Here is a 19,269-nt window from a genome sequence, read left to right on the forward strand (position 1 = left end):
AAGATATTACGTACTACTGCATGTCTTATACTCCAATTTGCATTTCTTATATATATAGTTATATACTACCCTTTTCTCGAAAAAAAAACAGAAGAATGAAAAGATTAGTACCTACTGCTGCATTTCCTCTACTCCAATTTGCATTTTTATGCTACTCCTTTCTCTTTGCTAATCTCTTTGATAATGGAGTAATAGATATTATTAATATTATCTTGTACCATATAGAAAAGATAATATAGGGATTTGGGGTGGGACCTGTTTTATCATTTTATACTCTATTAGAAAACTAAAAATCAAATATTAACAAGAAAAGTCAAAGTCTATATAGAAAAGGGAACTGGAGGCCAGGTTGAAGCTAAACTCAAAAAACCCAAATATCTATCTAAATACTCAACAACCCCATCAACCAAATGAACCGCGCCTTGGAATTCTGTTATACTCTCCTTCAAAAAAAGATTGTATAAAAAGAGAAAGGAAGAATAACATTACAAGGGGAAGAGAATCAAAGCCACCCCAGAAGTTGTGTTTCCCTTTCCCTGAATCTTGAAACCCCATATAGGAAACCTTACAAAGATTGCATTTTCATTTTAAAAAGCAACACCAGAAGTTTGTTTTTAATCTTTCTGAATCAAGAAACCTCAGGTACAATCAAAACCCATATAAGAAACCTTACAAAGATTCAATTTTTTACTTTCAATCTAGAAAAAACAAGAAATAGAAAATGGTGGAGGAGGATGGTGAAGGTGAACCGAAGGGTTTCGTTTCAAGAAAATCTGAGCCGTCCAATTGGTGGACAACTTTCAATCGAGATCTAATGGCAGGGGCATTGATGGGGGGTGCTGTGCACACGATTGTGGCACCAATTGAGAGAGCTAAGCTATTGTTGCAGACTCAAGATAGCAATATAGCCATATTGAGTGGTCCGCACAGGAGGTTTAAGGGCATGTTTGATTGCATAGTACGTACTGTTAAGGAAGAAGGGGTTCTTTCTCTTTGGAGGGGCAATGGTAGCAGTGTCCTCAGATATTACCCTTCTGTTGCTCTCAACTTCTCTCTTAAGGTAAACTACTCTTCTCACTATTCACATTTCAACTCATTTTGTGTTTCTGTAACATTGGCAAGAAATGGATTTCTTTTTATTGAACATTTGCTTTGTAACTTCTTGTGTCTGTGAATCCCTGAACTAATTATTCTGTGAAAAGCAACTGTAAAGTTGTTTCTATGTGACCTATAGGTCACAAGTTCGAGCAGTGGAAGCAGCCACTAATGCTTGCATTACATCGTGCCCCTTGGGGTGCGGCCCTTCCCCGGACCCTCCGTGAATGCGGGATGCTTTGTGCACGGGCTGCCCACCAATTTCAATAATGTATGATGATATTGAAAGTTCGCTACATTTAGTTGACTTGATATTCCTGTTGGTTATTGATTTCATTTGACAGTTCTTTATATTGGTAAATGTAAATGTTTATAGCTGATTAAGAGTTCGGAATTCTATTCTGTCAAGGTGAATAAAGGCATACTGTCACTTGATTTCATGAAATGGAAACTATATTTTTCTTTGGTAGTCTTGAGCACAAGTATGCTGAAGTTTCGAAATGTTGGTTGTGTTGGAAGAAAGTGACATATGCGTACAAAATGTGGTTCTTTTTTGAATGGTTTAGAGGATAAGGTAGCATGACTTCTCAGAGAGACTTTTATCACTGCGAGTAAGATCCAAGTTTTAGTCTTTTATTTTTGTCCTTCTCAATAGTTTATCACTAATCTGGTGCCTGCTTCCAACTCCTTCCCATATCTCTACCTGTAAACATCAAGTCCACTCTAATTTGGTCATCCTTTTTGTCTTTAAAATGCTTAGAACAAAATTGTTGCTTCTGAGGTATCAGAAATTGAAAAACCAGATCGATTTTTTATGCTTCTGGAAACATGACGCTATAAACAAAATCAGCGTTTTTTCAGCAAGAAATCAACTTCCATCTGATGACCTTTCTGTGTTCAAGTATAACTTTCCTAGTTGGATTAGTGACTGTTCAATCATATAAGTTTCTTTATTTTCTCAAATGCTAGGTTGCTTTTTGGAGAAGAGGCTTTTAAATAACAATGGCAATGGGGCGGTTTTGTCTTATCCCGCTTCAACACAGTGCTGTTCCTCAGGCTCAATAACCCACTAACGATCTGTCCTGCATACCCCTTAACTACCCTCTTCCGCAAAATCACCTCCAGCTTTCTTTCCTAGTTCATATGTTCTCTCTAAGGATATCCAGAAAATCCAGCAACCATGAAGATAAATAGACCTGGAATTTCATCTAAAGATCATTTACTAATCATTCTTGGAAGAGAGTTTATGCATCCAACACCAACCTCCTCTAGAAACTAGACGTTTGTAGTTTTAGGTGTCAAATTCTTATCAACTCTTTTCTTCTTCGGGTTGGCTGCAGCAATGTTGATCCACTGCATTCAAATTCTTCTGTACAAGGGATTTGTTTCGGGTGATTGAAAGAGTTTGGTTAGAGGAATTTTCTGTAGAGAAAAACTTTTGGAAGTGGAGGGACTTGAAGGAAAGGCTGTTATGGATGAGGGTGGAAAGTGCCACCTATGTGTGGTATTTTCAGCTGAGAATTGGGCATGCTGCTGTAAAAGGAGGATGAAACGCTAATGTTAAGAGAGACTGGAGCCGTTGTTTCGCTCACTTCACTCTGTCCCACCTCGGCTTGCCTTCTTTGAGAGGTTCTCTTTGCTCTGGCGCCGACTAACATCTCCCCATCGCCGCCCCACTTTACTCTACATGTGGCAGGTCATACTCTACCCTGGTCCATTTCCATCTCTTCTTTCATGTTCATTTGGAAAAACAATGGCCGTCAGTCCTTTCCAGTCTGGACTTCACCACACTGGCTAGATTGGAAGTACCAAAGCTAAGAGTTTGCTAAATGAAAAAAGCTAAACAGTAGTAATAATAGAAAGAGAAATTAAGAAGTTAAAGGATAAAGAGGAAGAAGGAAGAGGGACGCCTTTGTCAAGAAGTGTGTGAATGTTCCGCTTGCATCTGTATGTAACATATGTCATTGGATTGAATACACCCAAGATTTATTTCAGATCTTGCCCCCTTAGATGCTGGTTCAGCGGTGAAGGAAGTACGATGCAGGATGTGCGGTAGGCATATGTCACAAGTTTGAACCTGCCGCTGACCAAAGTCTGATATTTAAGTGGGAGGAGGGTAGACTGGCAGACCCATACACCACTGGGCACGAGCCAGCTAACCTACAGGGGATTTCTTGATTATAAAAAGAAAAGAATTATTTTGAATCTTCTGCTAAAGTCTAAGCGGCATTTCATGTGAACATGAAGATGTGAATATCTTGAAAACTAAGGGGACACATCATGAACTAAACAGAGATACTAAAGAAAAATTATGAAAAGACAGAAAGGACATAATAATTTGGTAATGTCATTGATTCTAGCGTAGAGAAAGAATGTTGTCAAGTAATTCAACATTACAACCATGGTAAATATTCAACGCAACCACATCCTAAAGAGAGCATAACGTTACAGTGCATGTGTAATCTATTAGAAGGCTCTCATCATTTTCTTCTAATGCTGTCGTGCTCGAATCATGTTCAACTGATTCTGGCATCGGACTCGACTACAACAGTATGTTACCTTAGGGTCAATTGTCTAGGATGGGAATGGAAGGAACAGGATGGAAATAATGGATCTTTAAAAGGCAACTATTTTAATTAGGTCCTTTTTCTTTCTTTCCTGCTCCCTCTGACCTAGAAACCCCTATGTTTTGTTTCCCTTATTCTGGAAGAACGTGTAAGATAATTAATGTTGAGTTACGAGACAAAGCAGTAGCTGTGGTGTCAACATGTTCATGGTATCCATGATTCCTCCTTTATGCATACTACGCGAATAAATGAATTTGGCTTGAAAAGTTTGTGTTAGTTTAAAGTTAGCTCGCTAATACTCTAACTAGCACATTCCACTATCATATTCCAGTGCTGAAGCTAAATTAAAAGGATGAATTGACAGAACTAAGGATGGCTCAGAAATATTTCTATATACAAAAGATAGTCTTTAAAAGAACTTAATCCGTTGCTATATTTGCTTGAATTAGGGCTGTAAAGCTGAAATCTGTCACCCTTCTTGTTCTTGCTGGCAAGTATCTTGATACAGGAGCTAGGAATGACTCTTTGCAAGAAGATTTTTGAGTTCTGAGCTGCATGTTTTACCTGTTTCTCTGTTTTCAATCTTCTGGATTCTCATGTGAAAGGTCATTGGAGAATGGAGATCCATGAAACTTGTTAATACACTAGAAAACAGGCATTTCCAAGGCTTTAGTTTACGTCGTAATAGTCTGTATTGAAAATTGTTTCCTCGATTGTCTGCTAATATAGGAATTGGAAAGCGTTTACACCATAAGTTACAAGTCATTTCGTTATTTCTTTGTTGAAAGAAAAGAGACCCTTCTCCTTACCTTATCAAAAAAAAAAGAAGAAGGGGGAGACCCTTCTCTACATTGTTTTTCTAACATGTTTTTTTTTTTTTTAAAAAAAAAAAATTCTTAACCCACTAAAGGCACTCCAACTCAGTGATATGGGACCCAAAATACCATAAAACACCAGTACAGAAATTGAAGCAAATTTTCCAATTTCAGTTTGTCAGTGACAATCTCATCACAACCCCAATTTCGAAACTTCACTTGCTGAAATGGAGGTCGATTGAGGAGCTTAAGGTGATCGTTCAAGTTTTTCCGGGTTAATAGCTCGAATCAAGGTTTGAAGAATATATGGCTCCACTCCATCATATTTAACTTCCATAGCTTTCAATGGTCAAGATTTTATCCTTGATTCTCATAGCGTTGGCACCCTCTTCTTTCTTTATTTCCTTAGCACTTTTCTTTATGATGTGATTTCTTCTATGGTCTTTGTAACACCGCGATTGTCAGGGGAGGAAGGTGGTTGTACGGTGGATAATATAATGGTGGTGGGGTTAAAGGGTACTCATTTTTTAAGGTGGGAAGGTTGCCAGTTTGTTCGGATTGTTATGGAGCTGATGAAGGATGAAAATAAGTGGTGTTTCAGCGGTAAAGGTGGAAGGTGAACTGGTGGTGTTTCTTGCTTATAGGAATGAGGTGGTTTTTGGAAGGAAGGAGATGGTGTGAAAATTGTGTCGTTAGACTAGAGCTTGTTATGATCTACTAGTTATGGGTGTTTGTGAAAACATCTCAAATATGATGTTTGACACACAATTATTTTTTGGTGGAAAGATGTGGCAGTTTTGTGTAGGTCGAGAGGTGTTTATGGTGGAGATGGACTTAAAATGGTGGTGCAAAAAAGGAGATGAATTATTCTGACATGGACAAAGTACTTTATAATGGAGGAGGTTGAACCAGTTTAGAGTTTTCGGGTGGGTTTTGGTATTAGTGAGGAAAATGGGTTAGGGTGTTTAGAATGCCGCCACATGTCCACCTGAAATGGAGGGGTAAATATGTTTAAATGGGTAACGGTAGGGGTAGAAAGCATCGAATAGTATAACGAGGGGTACATATAACTAATAAGTATTTGATGGTACAGGGACACATAGTTTTCTGACATGTTAAATCCATCATATACTACTTTTTAGGGGTAGTTGTTAAGAGTCAGCAATACTATGATATCCTGTTATTTTCTCTCCTCATTGGCCCGCATGCACAGAGCTTTGAGTCAGATACAGGGTTTAAAACACATTTAATATTGAAGAGATTTTGTCTCAAGAACTGATCGCATGCTTTTCTGAACACAGGATCTCTATAGGAATATCTTACACAGCAACTTTCGAGATGGTCACCTTTTGGCTGGTTCATCGGCTAATTTTGTTGCTGGGTCTGCAGCTGGTTGTACAACATTGATCATCATCTATCCTCTAGATATTGCACATACACGGCTCGCAGCTGACCTTGGTCGGTACGAAACTCGTCAGTTCCGTGGCATTTACCACTTTCTGAGGACAATACATGGGAAAGACGGGATTCGAGGCATTTACAGGGGGCTTCCTGCATCTCTTCATGGAATGATCGTTCACAGAGGGCTTTACTTTGGGGGTTTCGACACCATGAAAGACAAGATGGCCGAGAATTCTGAAGCGGATGTACCATTATGGAAACGATGGGTGGTAGCTCAAGCTGTCACAACATCTGCGGGCCTGTTATCCTATCCATTGGATACAGTTCGGAGGCGAATGATGATGCAATCTGGCTTGGAGAAGCCAATGTACAGAAACACATTGGATTGTTGGTGGAGGATTTACAAGACAGAAGGATTTACTTCATTTTACCGCGGAGCTCTCTCGAATATTTTCAGAAGTACTGGAGCAGCAGCTGTTTTAGTGTTATATGATGAGGTGAAAAAGTTCATGAATTGGAGCGGATTATAGCACAAGATGTTTCAGGTCAATGTTAATCAATGACAAATGGGATTAGAAGATTCAGCCATGGTACAAAGACCAAATTAGATTAGCCTTACTCGGTAAAAGGATGCATTTTGATAGACCTCAAAGGTGACAAATATACAATGGTGTAAACATGTCCAGATTCTTTCCACTTGGTTCACAATAAAAATCAGAACTTTTACTGTTAAAGTTACGCACATTGCAGTCCTTTACCATTTACAATTCCTATTTTGAATTTTGTAGCAAAAATCTTGCCGGAATAGAGGAAAATATTTCCTCAGTGTGAAGAAAAATATTTGCCTTGTGTATTTGCAAGGTGTAATATATGGTATGATATGTTCTGGTGATGTTTTGGATATTAAAGATGTATAACAATGAAATATCTCTAAAAGAAAATGACTTCCTTCCATAGGGAAGGGAAGTCATTTTCCCCATTTTGGTGGAATACATTTTCCATATTTTAAGGTAGCCAAAACATTGAAATTTGAAAACCAAATATTTTACTTCATACCCCAAAGGATTTTGTTCCATAATATCTAAAGAAAATGACTCCATATGCCTTGAATTCACCAGATAAAGCTACTTCCCAAGTTAAATTAGTAAATAATGAGGAATGAGCAATAGAAGTGATAGTTATCAGGAAACTTATGTTTACCAGTTTGCTACAAATAGGAATTATCTCACATGAAAATAGGAATTGTCTCACATATCAGAAAAAATCAACACTGCAAGCTCATGAATCTGCTAAATTGCTGGATAAACCATTTAGCTGCTTGTTCAAAAATAGCAACTGTCTTCCTGCCCAATGGCTATTTTTTAGAGAAACATATAAGATAATAAACAAATAAATAATAAATAAATAAATAAAATCAATATATTAAGCAAATGGTTTCCACAACACAAACTCTGAGCGGCTACTCAAACCGCTACTGTCCGCTAGTTTCTGCACTGCCGTTACCCTGCAATTATCAAAAGTGAAGAAGTGTATTATTTGGACTAAGAGAAGGAAAGATAACAGGAACAACAACAACAACAACCCAATATAATCCCATTAGTGGGGTCTGGGGAGGGTAGTGTGTACGCAGACCTTACCCCTACCCTGAGGTAGGGAAGCTGTTTCCGATAGACCCTCGGCTCCCTCCCTCCAAGAACTCCCCACCTTGCTCTTGGGGTGACTCAAACTCACAACCTCTTGGTTGGAGGTGGAAGGTGCTCACCATTAGAGCAACTCACTCTTGTCTAAGGAAAGATAATAGGAAAATGAACCAAAATTCAAATTTAATATGCTCTTTGGATACCATCACTATAATAGCAGTATGGTCAAGAACAACAAGAAGATGAACTAAAATCTAGATTTAACATGCACCATTTGCAAACAATCACTAGAATAGCAGTAAGATCAAATATCTACTGAAGCTACATCTCAGAATATCTTAGCACTTGTATGCTTAACTGCTGATACTTCAACTTAAGGATCTCCCTTTTTCTCTTCCATGAGGGAGGGAAAATGGGAGGTGGGAAAAGAAATAATTTACCTTATTGGTGTTATTTACATTTCTTACATTCTCTTTTTCCTTCTCATTCTCATCATCCTCTTCTTCATCATTCTCTTCCACATAATATTCCTCTTCCCCATCATCATCGTCGTCATCTTCTTCTACTTCTTCTTCTTCTTCTTCTTCTTCTTCTTCTTCTTCTTCATTGTCAATGGGGACAGCCTCTCCAGTAAACCAAGACACGGCATGAGGAATGATCTTTTCTCGAATGGTTGACCTACAATGACAAAATCAACAGAACAGCTCAGCTTTTGATCAGAAAAATAGCTTAGCAATCAATGTGTGGACATGCACCTCTAGAAAGAATATGCTATTGGACAGTTCAAATATGTTAAGGATATTTTTCCACCTGCCAATACTTGGCAGATATAGGGGGCATGCTTCTTGTTCTTTTTCTTAACTGATGTTTCTAGCTGGAGATGTCATCCTTGAACTTTCTACTCACTCTTTATTCTTAATAGCAACTGTATAAGTTATTACTCGAAGGAATCCGATTTTAGTTTGCACAAAGTTACTAATCCCTGCAGGGCAGTTAAGCTGAAGAAACAAATATCCGACAGGCGACAGCACAAGAAGCTTGTGACCCCTAGCACTGTACATTCAAAGAATACAACAGTGTTTCTTCCAAGAATGTTAAGCATATATCAAATAAAAGATATTGCAGAAAGAGCCACATTATCAAGAATAGCAAAGTTGATGAAGATTGTGAAATTCAGTATAACCATGCTTTTCATGTCATTTCAACTATTCATCTACTTTACACTATCAGTTACTCGGGGGTTGAACAGTCATTAGTACAGAACTTACCCAATCTCATAATCTTGTTCCATCTGACTCTGAAGCAATTCAGCCTTCAAAACATACAGCCCAAAAAGTGAGGCCAATTATCAGCAAGAAGTGGAAAGCAGTCTGCATGTTTTAAATAATGTATTCTACAAAATCACTTACGGTTTCCTCATCAATTTCCTCTGCATCTTCTGGCAGCTGAGGTGGATCAAAAAAATGAAAGAAACTTTCACATTCCTCAGTTTTTATGATTGGTTTTGTATCGTTGGATCCCTTCTTTGGTTTTTTCTTTAGGATCTTCTGTGTCAAACTTTTCCCAGGAAACCATTCGATCTTTGTCCTAAATATATCCAACAAACACATGCATTTAGAAGGAAACAACTTGGAGAGAGTTTTCATATTGGCAAAACAATAATATAGCTGTACCCTATTGCATTCTCAAGGATATGCTCATCCTCGCTAATCATATGATATGTTTTTGTCAGCACAATGTTGCTAAAATAGGGATTTGTATCAAAAAAGAACTCAAGCTTAAAGCCCTTGGCATCTTCAAGTCTACTCCATTTGACGTCTTTCAGATACTGGAGCGCACCTTCATCTCGCTCAGTAATCTGATATATACGCAGACTGGTTAATCAGTAGAACAAGCTATAGCAGAGAAATTAAATGGAATATCAAACTCCGGTTACCTCCTTAGAAATTGCTTCATTATTTTTCATTGCCAGCAGCCAGAAATGGGGGATACCTTTATCTGCATGCAAGACACATTATTCATCAGATACAAAACCAGAAATATAGCAAACCATAGGACTGAAAACATGATTGACTCGCAAAAGAATACCTCCTGCTGATTCATTGGTTTCTTTATCTACTGTACCCTCATTTTCAGCTTCAACCACGCCATTCACAATTTCATATCGCTGCATATGCACCAAAGAATATGTTTCAGCAGCTATACATATATGTATACAACACACACACACACACAAAAAAAGAAAAAGAAAAAAAAAAAAACCTCACCTTGCTGTAAATTGGCTCATACAACTTCTGGAACTTTGCTTCCAAAGCTGCCCTCTCCTCAAGGAACTGTCCTTCTAATTCATCATATTGGCCCTGCATATATCATGTCAGAGATCAAGGATTGAAACGAATATGGGAAGGAAAACAAAATTTTGATATTTATACCCGACTAGGCTTTGAATTCAAGCAACTAAAACAGAGAAAACAGATAGAAACAAAATGACATAAAACCAAACGAGGCAACAACACGTCTTTTTCTTGATTGTCTCAACACCAACTATAGTTTAACCATAAGTCTAACTTCACTAGTTATAAAACTAAACTCAATTAGTTGATGCAAATAATGGTTACACAATGATCTGCTTTATTGTGATAGAATAATTGGATAGCTAGAAATGCATTGAGGAATCAACTTCTTAATATGATACCTGAAAGTGCATAATTACAAATAATGCCAAGAAAAGAGTGCAATCAGGATCAAGCTCACTATGTAAAACTTCAAATAAGCATTATCAGGTAGATGAAATTCTCTGCGATTAGAGTAAAACCTGAATCTCTCTGAGGACATCAACACGTTTCCTAATATTTGGGGGGAGTTTTTCCAGAAAACCAGAATGATCCTTTGCCAAATCATGAAGCTTGGTCTGCAGCAGATTTAACCAAAAAACACAAGATATATCACTAATAACATACATTGTCTAGCAAGTAACTTAGCAGGACAAAAAGAGTACCTTGATGGCATTTACAAGATCTGCACGATCCTCAGCAGAAAGAACTAAAAAAAACAATAATAACAGATAATAAAATCAAAATGTGAATCAGTTAGCAAATGATCTCATATTCATTAAGGTTAATAGTTTCATACCAGCAGTGGCAGCAGGGAGATCAGATTCTACATTATAAGCTGTATTGACCTGATCCTTTTGATCACTCATAGTTGTTACTAGTAAATTCTGAGAAATCCAAGAAAGTTTGATAATTGGTGTGCAAGAACAATTAGGCAGATTAAAATAAAAGTCAAATTGTAGCTAAGAAGAAGAGAAAAAAAAGAAAAATCTTTGAGGACAGAAAGAAAGCACACGTTGCTGATGTTTCTGGTGTAATTAGATATGTGATGATTTGTGTCAACTTTGTCACTGTTGACTCCTGCCAGCACACTTGGACTGTCAGCTGTTCACAGTTCACTCCATATCAGCAACATTTTACATTTTTTTTTTATAGATAGTGGAGCTTTAAAGCAAAGGTAAAGTTGACCTAACGGTCACGGTTCAAGCCCTGAAAGCAACCACTAATACTTGTACTAGGTTAGGCTGTCTACATTACATTCTTGGGGTGCTACCTTTCTTCGGACTCTGTGTGAATGTGAGATATTTTGTGTAATGGACTGTCCTTTTTAATAATTATTAATTTGTGTGATATATAATATACTTATCTTATGTATAATATTCTAATAGTATCTTTATATTTTTGTATTTTTCATTATGAAATTATGAGTTCTATTTATTAAATAAAATTTCCTACACGAGAAATTTAATTAGTATATATATATATATATATATATATATATATATATAGCTATCGCTTGAAAGTCTTTTCTTTTTTTAGTATTCTTCTTTTATGACTATTTGTTTATTATGATTTTGGTTATGTATATATGTACGACTTTTCTCATCATAATTCTAATTGTAAGTCTTATATTTATATATTTTCCCATAATTGTTTTTGGTTCCTTGCTTATCTAATTGTATTATCCATTATTTAATATTATAAAATTGACATATAAATATTTAATAAATTGCCATTTTATTATAATACAATGAATATAATTTTGTATTACCCTTGAAATTTAACTTGACTTTATCCTGTATGACTTTCTCAAATTATTTTGATAGTTAAATTTATCAATAATATTTTCAAGTATTATTTATTTACTTAATTTTATCAAATAAATTTAAAGTGTGGATAGAATCACATTATATCTATTCTTCTCTTTATACATTTGTTTTTGTTCGACAATATTTAATCTTTTTCATTTAGGGGTTATACAATATTATTGTATTATTATTCTAAATGGGTGGTGTTGAATTAGTTCAAAGGTTAAATAGAGAAGTTCTTTTATTATATGTCATAAATCTACTAATTATTATAATCATGATTATTTTTGTATTATTTTCAATAAGAAAATAAACTGAATTCTTCTTCCCGTTTGTATTTAATATAAATTACTTTATATGTATTTGAAATTGTCGTCTTGTGATTTTTTACTATTAAAAATTGGGACTTTTTTGATAAATACTTTATTTTTATGTTTCTAATTGCCAGCTTGTGCTTTTTTATTGTTAAAAGTTGGTTCTTTTCTTACACACAACTTTATCTTTGTTTCACATTGTCGGGTTATTTTTTTTAAGTTGGGACTTTTCTGTAAAATCCTCTTGTGTTATTATTTGTGGATGTAGGTGTCACGACCCCAAATTCACCTTCCGTAGGATGTCTTGATGGCACCTAATCTCTATGTCACGACCCATTTTCATATATAGGTCGTGATGACGCCCAACACTACAGCTAGGCAAGCTAACTTAATAAATTAAGCATATATTGACAAAATTTAAAATCAAGAAAATAATAAAACCCAAATTCTACCAAAGTGTGTGCCAACACCTGGTGTCACAAGTGTATGGGCATCTAGTAGATTATAAAAAACTTCAAATACTCTCTAAAATAAAAATAGACAGAATGAAAATACAAGGAGAGACACTAGTAGCTGCAGAACGGCTCAGAAAGTGCAGCTCACCACTATGCCCCTGGATAATGTGGGTGTAAGATGATAGGTCCCCCACTAGTACTTGCCTCAGGTCCTGCACAAAAAATATGTGCAGCAAGTGCAGTATGAGTACAAAAACAACGTGTACCCAGTAAGTATCAAGCCTAATCTCGAAGTGGCAGAGACGAGATAGCCGACTTTGACACTCACTATGGATCAATAATAATAATTGAAATACAACTAGGATATTTAAATCAACATGATTTACAGAATTTAAAATAATTTATTTAATCAGCGGAAATAATCAAATTCCTTCAAATGCAACAATTCTCAATATATTAATTAAATTCCTTCAATTCAAATAATTTCTAATTTATCAATTAAATGTCATTTACAGGAATAACAATTAATTCTTTAACAAGCAAGAATAATAATTCATTAAATTTCAAGGATTTTACAATTTATCAATTTTCTTCACAAGCTAAAATAAGCTATTAAAGTATCATGTAATTATTATTATAATTAAGCACGATTTCTGCCGAGGACGTACGGCCCGATCCAGAGTGTCGTGTACACTGCCGAGGGACGTGCGGCGCGATCCATAGATGCATCTATCCTGCCGAGGCGTTCGGCTCGCTCCACAAGAAAGGAGGACATTTTTATTTGTACCTCCGGAAGGAGAGTATATTTATTAAAAGATAAATTCGGGAGGAAGGACAATTTCTTTTAACAATTAATTGATTTAAACTGAAAATCAAGCATATGAGATTTCCATCCTTTAATATCTTTATCTAACAATTCACAATATATATATATATATATATATATATATATATATATATATATATATATATATTTAATATTAATTAATAAGGGAATATAATTTATACAAGTAATTCATGCTTTGAGTCTTAAACTACCCGGACATTAGCATTTATAGTAGCTACGCACGGACTCTCGTCACCTCGTGCGTACGTAGCCCCCGCAATTAGCAACGATTATTCAATTTAATCCCTATGGGGTAATTTTCCCCTCACAAGATTAGACAAGAGACTTACCTCGTCTCAAAGTCCACTTTCCGATTATCGCGTCGCGTAAAATTCTCGATTCAATGCCAAAAAATCCGAAACTATCCAAAAGCTATATAAAATAATTAATATATGTTCAACAATTCGAAATTCATCTATTAAATAAATTACCCTATCCAAAATGGTAAAATTCCTAAAATTTACCCCGGACCCACGTGCCCGGACTCCAAAATTTTTCGGATGAAAGCGTTACCCATAATCTCAAGAACTCAAATATATAATTTCTATCCAATTCCATAACCATTTTCGTGGTTAAAATTTCATTTTTATAAAAATCTAGATTTTTCACCTAAACCCTTCATTTCTAAGATTTACTAGTTATAATCTACCCATAATTTATGTATTTAACTCAAGGGTGTAGAATTAATTTACCTCAAAGTTGTTAGTTGAAAACTCCTCACAACGAGCTCTGAAATCGCGCAAACATGGAGGAAAAATGAACAAAAATGGACTGAGCTTCGTCCATTTTAAGGTTCTGCCCAGACAGATTTTTTTCGCACCTGCGGAAGGTGTTCGCACCTACGGAAAAGCCTCGCAGGTGCGAGATTTTTCCTCTTGGACTGGCTCCGCACCTGCGCCAAAAGGACCGCACTTGCGCGTCCGCTTCTGCGCCAAATTCTTCGCATCTGCGATGGCTAGGCAGATCCTCCCCTTCGCACCTGCGGCTGGTGGCTCGCACCTGCAGCTGACCATGCGCAGGTGCGATCATACCAGAAGCTGGAAGCTTCAGCTATTCTTCAAAATTCCAAAATTGATCCGAGGCTCGTCCGGTTAACACTCGGGGCCCCCGGAGCCCCGCCCGAACATACCAACAGGTTTGAAATCATAAAACAAACTCACTCAAACTCACGGAATGTGTAAAACAATATCAAATCTAAGAATCATACCCCAAACCAAATTGAATCAAACTTAAGAACTTCAAGTTCTTCAATTTACTTCCAATGCGCCGAAATATACTTAAACTAATCGGAATGACACGAAATTTTACGTGCAAGTCTTAAATCACTATACGGAACTATTCCCAAACTCGGAATTCCAAACGGACCTCAATTACTCAAAAACCTGCCCCAAACCAAATTTAAAGAATTTTAAACCTTCAAATAGTTGATATTTACTATTTAAGCATCAAAACGCTCCCGGGTTATCCAAAACTCGATTCGGACATACGCCAAAGTCCAAAATCATCATACGAATCTATTGGAGCAGTCAAATCCCGATTCCGGGGTCGTTTTATCAAAATGTTGACCGAAGTCAAACTTGTCCATTTAAAGCTAACTTAAGGAACCAAGTGTTCCGATTTCAACCCAAACGCTTCCAAATCCCGAACCAACCATCCCCGCAAGTCATAAATTAATAAAAGCATATTCGGGGAGTTTTATTTTAGGGAACGGGTTTCTAAAAGTTAAAATGACCGGTTGGGTCATTACATTCTCCACCTCTTAAACAAACGTTCGTCCTCGAACGGGTTTAGAATAATATCTGGAGTGCTAAATAAGTGTGGATATTTGCTCCACATGTCCTCCTCGGCCTCCCAAGTCGCTTCCTCGACTGGTTGGGCCCTCCACTGGACCTTTACTGCAAAAATCCTCTTGGACCTCAACTGGCGAACTTGTTTATCAACAATGGCAAATGGCTCTTCTTCATAACCCAAACTCTTATCTAACTGAACTGTGCTGAAGTCCAACACATGTGATAGGTCGGCATGATACTTCCGGAGCATAGATACATGGAAAACCGGATGAACTCCCGATAGACTGGGAGGCAATGCAAGCTCATAAGTAACCTCCCCAACTCGTCTCAACACCTCAAATGGGCCTATAAACCTTGGGCTCAACTTGCCCTTCTTCTCGAATCTCATAATTCCCTTCATCGGCAAAAACTTCAAGAGAACTTTTTCACCTACCATAAATGATAAATCACGCGCTTTCTGATCCGCGTAACTCTTCTGTCTTGACTGTGCTATACGAAGTCGCTCCTGAATCAACTTTACCTTTTCCAAGGCATCCTTTACCAAATCAGTACCATATAACTTAGCCTCACGGGGCTCAAACCATCCGATAGGTGAATGACATCGACGACCATATAAAGCCTCAAATGGAGCCATCTCGATGCTGGATTGGTAACTGTTATTATAAGCAAACTCGGCCAAAGGCAGGAAACGATCCCACTAACCTCCAAAGTCAATCACACATGCCCTGAGCATATCCTCCAAAATCTGAACTGTCTGCTCTAACTGCCTATCGGTCTGCGGATGAAAGGTTGTGCTGAGCTCTACCCTGGTCCCTAATTCACTATGTATTGCTCTCCAGAAATGTGAAGTAAACCAAGGGCCTCTATCTGATATGATGGAAATTGGCACACTGTACAACTGAACTATCTCCTAAATATAAATCTGGGCCCATCTTTCTGAAGTATACGTAGTCACAGCAGGAATAAAATGTGCCGACTTGGTCAACCTGTCAACAATTACCCAAACTGCATCAAACTTCCTCAAGGTTCGCGGCAACCCAACTACAAAGTCCATAGTGATTTGTTCCCATTTCCATTCCGGTATAGTCATCTGCTGAAGTAGGCCACCCGGCCTTTGGTGCTTATATTTAACTTGTTGGCAATTTAGACACCTAGCTACATACTCAACTATGTCCTTTTTCATTCGTCGCCACCAATAATGCTGCCTCAAGTCACGATACATCTTTGTAGCACCTGGATAAATAGAGTACCGAGAACTGTGTGCCTCCTCCAGGACCGTTTTCCTCAGTTCGTCCATATTAGGAACAGACATACGATCCTGGAGTCGCAAAACACCATCCGCACCAATAGTAACTTCCTTGGCGCCACCTCGTAGTACAGTTTCTCGAAGAACCATTAAATGTGGGTCATCATATTGGCGAGCCCCGATCTGCTCAAATAGTGAAGACTGAGCTATGACACATGCAAGAACTCGGCTGGGCTCTGAAATATCTAGCCGCACAAGTCTGTTGGCCAAGGACTGGATATCCAAAGATAATGGCCTCTCTTCTGCTGAAATGAAAGCCAAACTACCCATACTCTCCGCCTTTCTACTCAAGGCATCTGTAACTACATTTGCTTTACCTGGATGATATATGATAGTAATATTATAATGTTTTAGTAATTCCAGCCATCTGCGCTGCCTCAAATTTAGGTCCCTCTGCTTGAACAAATGCTGCAAACTGTGATGATCAGTATAAACTTTACAGGACACCCCATAAAGATAATGCCTCCAAATCTTTAGAGCGTGAACAATCGCAGCTAACTCCAAATCATGTACTGGATAATTCTTCTCGTGGGGCTTCAACTGACATGAAGTATATGCAATAACTCGCCCTTCCTGCATTAATACACAACCCAAACCAACGTGTGAAGCATCGCAATACACTGTATACATTCCTGAACCGGAAGGTAACAATAACACTGGTGCTGTAGTCAATGCTGTCTTGAGCTTCTGAAAGCTTGACTCACAATCATCGGACCATCGGAACTGAACACCCTTCTGGGTTAAGACGATAATAACCTGCTAAACCCAAAAAACTCCTGATCTCAGTCGCTGAAGTGGGACGATGCCAATTCTGAACTGCCTCAATCTTTTTAGGATCAACCTTAATACCATCACCCGATACAATATGCCCCAAAAATGCTACAGACTCTAGCCAAAACTCACATTTGGAGAACTTAGCATATAGCTTTTGTTCCCGCAATGTATGAAGCACTACTCTCATATGTTGCTCGTGTTCCTCCTTACTGCGCGAGTAGATCAAAATGTCATCAATGAAGACAATGACAAACGAATCAATATATGGCCTGAATACCCTGTTCATCAGATCCATAAACGCTGCCAGAGCATTAGTTAAACTGAAAGACATTAACAGAAACTCATAATGACCATATCTAGTACGGAAAGCAGTTTTCGGAACATCCGAATCTCGAATCTTCAACTGATGATACCCCGACCTCAAGTCGATCTTAGAGAACACCTTAGCACACTGCAACTGGTCAAATAGATCATCAATATGCGGCAACGGGTACTTGTTCTTAATAGTGACTTTGTTCAATTGGCGATAATCAATACACATTCGCATTGTTCCATCCTTCTTTTTCACAAATAATACCGGTGCACCCCAAGGCAATACACTCGGTCTGACGAACCCTTTGGATAATAACTCTTCAAGCTGTTCTTTCAATTCTTTCGGAGCCATGCGATACGGTGGGATAGATATAGGCTGAGTATCTGGAGCCAAGTCAATACAGAAATTAATATCCCGATCAGGTGGCATACCTAGAAGATCTGAAGGAAATACATCGGAGAACTCCCGAACTACTGGCACTGAATCAATAGCCGGAGTCTCTGTAGTAGTATCCCGAACATAGGCTAGATAAGCCAAACAACCCTTCTCAACCATGTGTTGAACCTTTATAAAAGAAATAACCCGATTAAATAAACTAACCGACGAACCCTTCCACTCCAGCCTAGGCAAAGATAGAATAGCCAAGGTAACAGTTTTGGCATGACAATCTAGAATAGCATGATATGGAGATAACCAGTTCATACCCAGAATAATTTCAAAATCGATCATCTCGAGCAATAAGAGATCTACTCTAGTTTCATAACCATAGAATGTAATAATACAAGATCGGTAGATCCGGTTCACAATAACAGAATGGCCTACCCGAGTGGACACATAAACAAGAGTTCTCAAGGACTCACGAGAAACACCCAGGAATAGAGCAAATAGAGATGACACATATGAATACGTGGATCCTGGATCAAATAATACTGAGGCATCTTTGCCGCAAATAGAAATAATACATGTAAGTAATCACAGCATCTGAGGCCTCTACATCCGGTCTAGCCGTAAAAGCATAGAACCGAGCTGGAGCGCCAACTGGCTAGCCTCTGCCTGGCAGACCTCCTCCTCTAGGACGACCCTTACCCACCTGTCCTCCACCTCTTGGTGGTCAGACTACTGGTGGAGCAACTGGTCCGGTAAGCATAGGTTGCTGACCCTGCTGTACTGGTCTACCCCAAAGCGTGGGAAAAAACCTCCGTATATGACTGGGATCCCCGCACTCATAACAACTCTTCGGTGCGATGGGTTGCTGACGAAGAGTCTGGACCTGGGGACCTGAATATCCACTGGGAGAACCCTGAATAGCTGGTGGGCGGTAGGAACTCTCTGGTATAGTACTGAGATAAGGTCGCACTGGAGCACCTCGAGGAGGTGGTGGTGCTGGAAATGGGGGTCTGCTGGACTGCCCCCTCACGAACTGACCTCTGCCCACAGACGGAGCACCTCTGAACTCTCCAGAGTACCTGAACCACTTATCTCTCATAATCTGCTCTTGGCTCCGCTGACGCACACCCTCAATCCTCCGGGCTATCTCCACAACTTGCTCATAAGAAGTACCCATCTCAACCTTTAGAGCCATAGTGGCCTGAATACCAGTATGTAAACCGGCTACAAACCTCCGCACTCTCTCCGCCTCAGTAGGGAGTATCATAAGTGCATGGTGAGATAATTCAGAAAACCTCGCCTCATAATCAGTCACTGACATCTGACCCTGCTGGAGCTGCTCAAACTGAAACCGCAACTCTTCCCTCTGGGAGGGTGGAATATAC

General features: G+C 38.3%; 2 protein-coding genes across 2 annotated transcripts; one reads left to right on the forward strand and one right to left on the reverse strand.

The window, feature by feature from the left end:
- Nucleotides 1-341: 341 nt before the first annotated feature.
- LOC104114348 (probable ADP,ATP carrier protein At5g56450) lies at nucleotides 342-6,612 on the forward strand. The gene is made up of 2 exons (XM_033660808.2): nucleotides 342-1,060; nucleotides 5,779-6,612. The coding sequence occupies exons 1-2, from the start codon at nucleotides 722-724 to the stop codon at nucleotides 6,406-6,408; spliced, it is 969 nt and encodes a 322-aa protein (XP_033516699.1). The 5' UTR covers nucleotides 342-721; the 3' UTR covers nucleotides 6,409-6,612.
- Nucleotides 6,613-7,037: 425 nt separating this feature from the next.
- LOC104114347 (nucleosome assembly protein 1;4-like) lies at nucleotides 7,038-10,887 on the reverse strand. The gene is made up of 11 exons (XM_009624773.4): nucleotides 10,651-10,887; nucleotides 10,517-10,560; nucleotides 10,334-10,429; nucleotides 9,786-9,878; nucleotides 9,607-9,685; nucleotides 9,455-9,516; nucleotides 9,192-9,376; nucleotides 8,928-9,105; nucleotides 8,787-8,830; nucleotides 7,959-8,196; nucleotides 7,038-7,382 (listed from the first exon to the last, which is right to left on the reverse strand). The coding sequence occupies exons 1-11, from the start codon at nucleotides 10,718-10,720 to the stop codon at nucleotides 7,350-7,352; spliced, it is 1,122 nt and encodes a 373-aa protein (XP_009623068.1). The 5' UTR covers nucleotides 10,721-10,887; the 3' UTR covers nucleotides 7,038-7,349.
- Nucleotides 10,888-19,269: the final 8,382 nt, after the last annotated feature.

This window comes from Nicotiana tomentosiformis, chromosome 8, assembly GCF_000390325.3.
Source record: "Nicotiana tomentosiformis chromosome 8, ASM39032v3, whole genome shotgun sequence".
Classification (NCBI taxonomy): domain Eukaryota; kingdom Viridiplantae; phylum Streptophyta; class Magnoliopsida; order Solanales; family Solanaceae; genus Nicotiana; species Nicotiana tomentosiformis.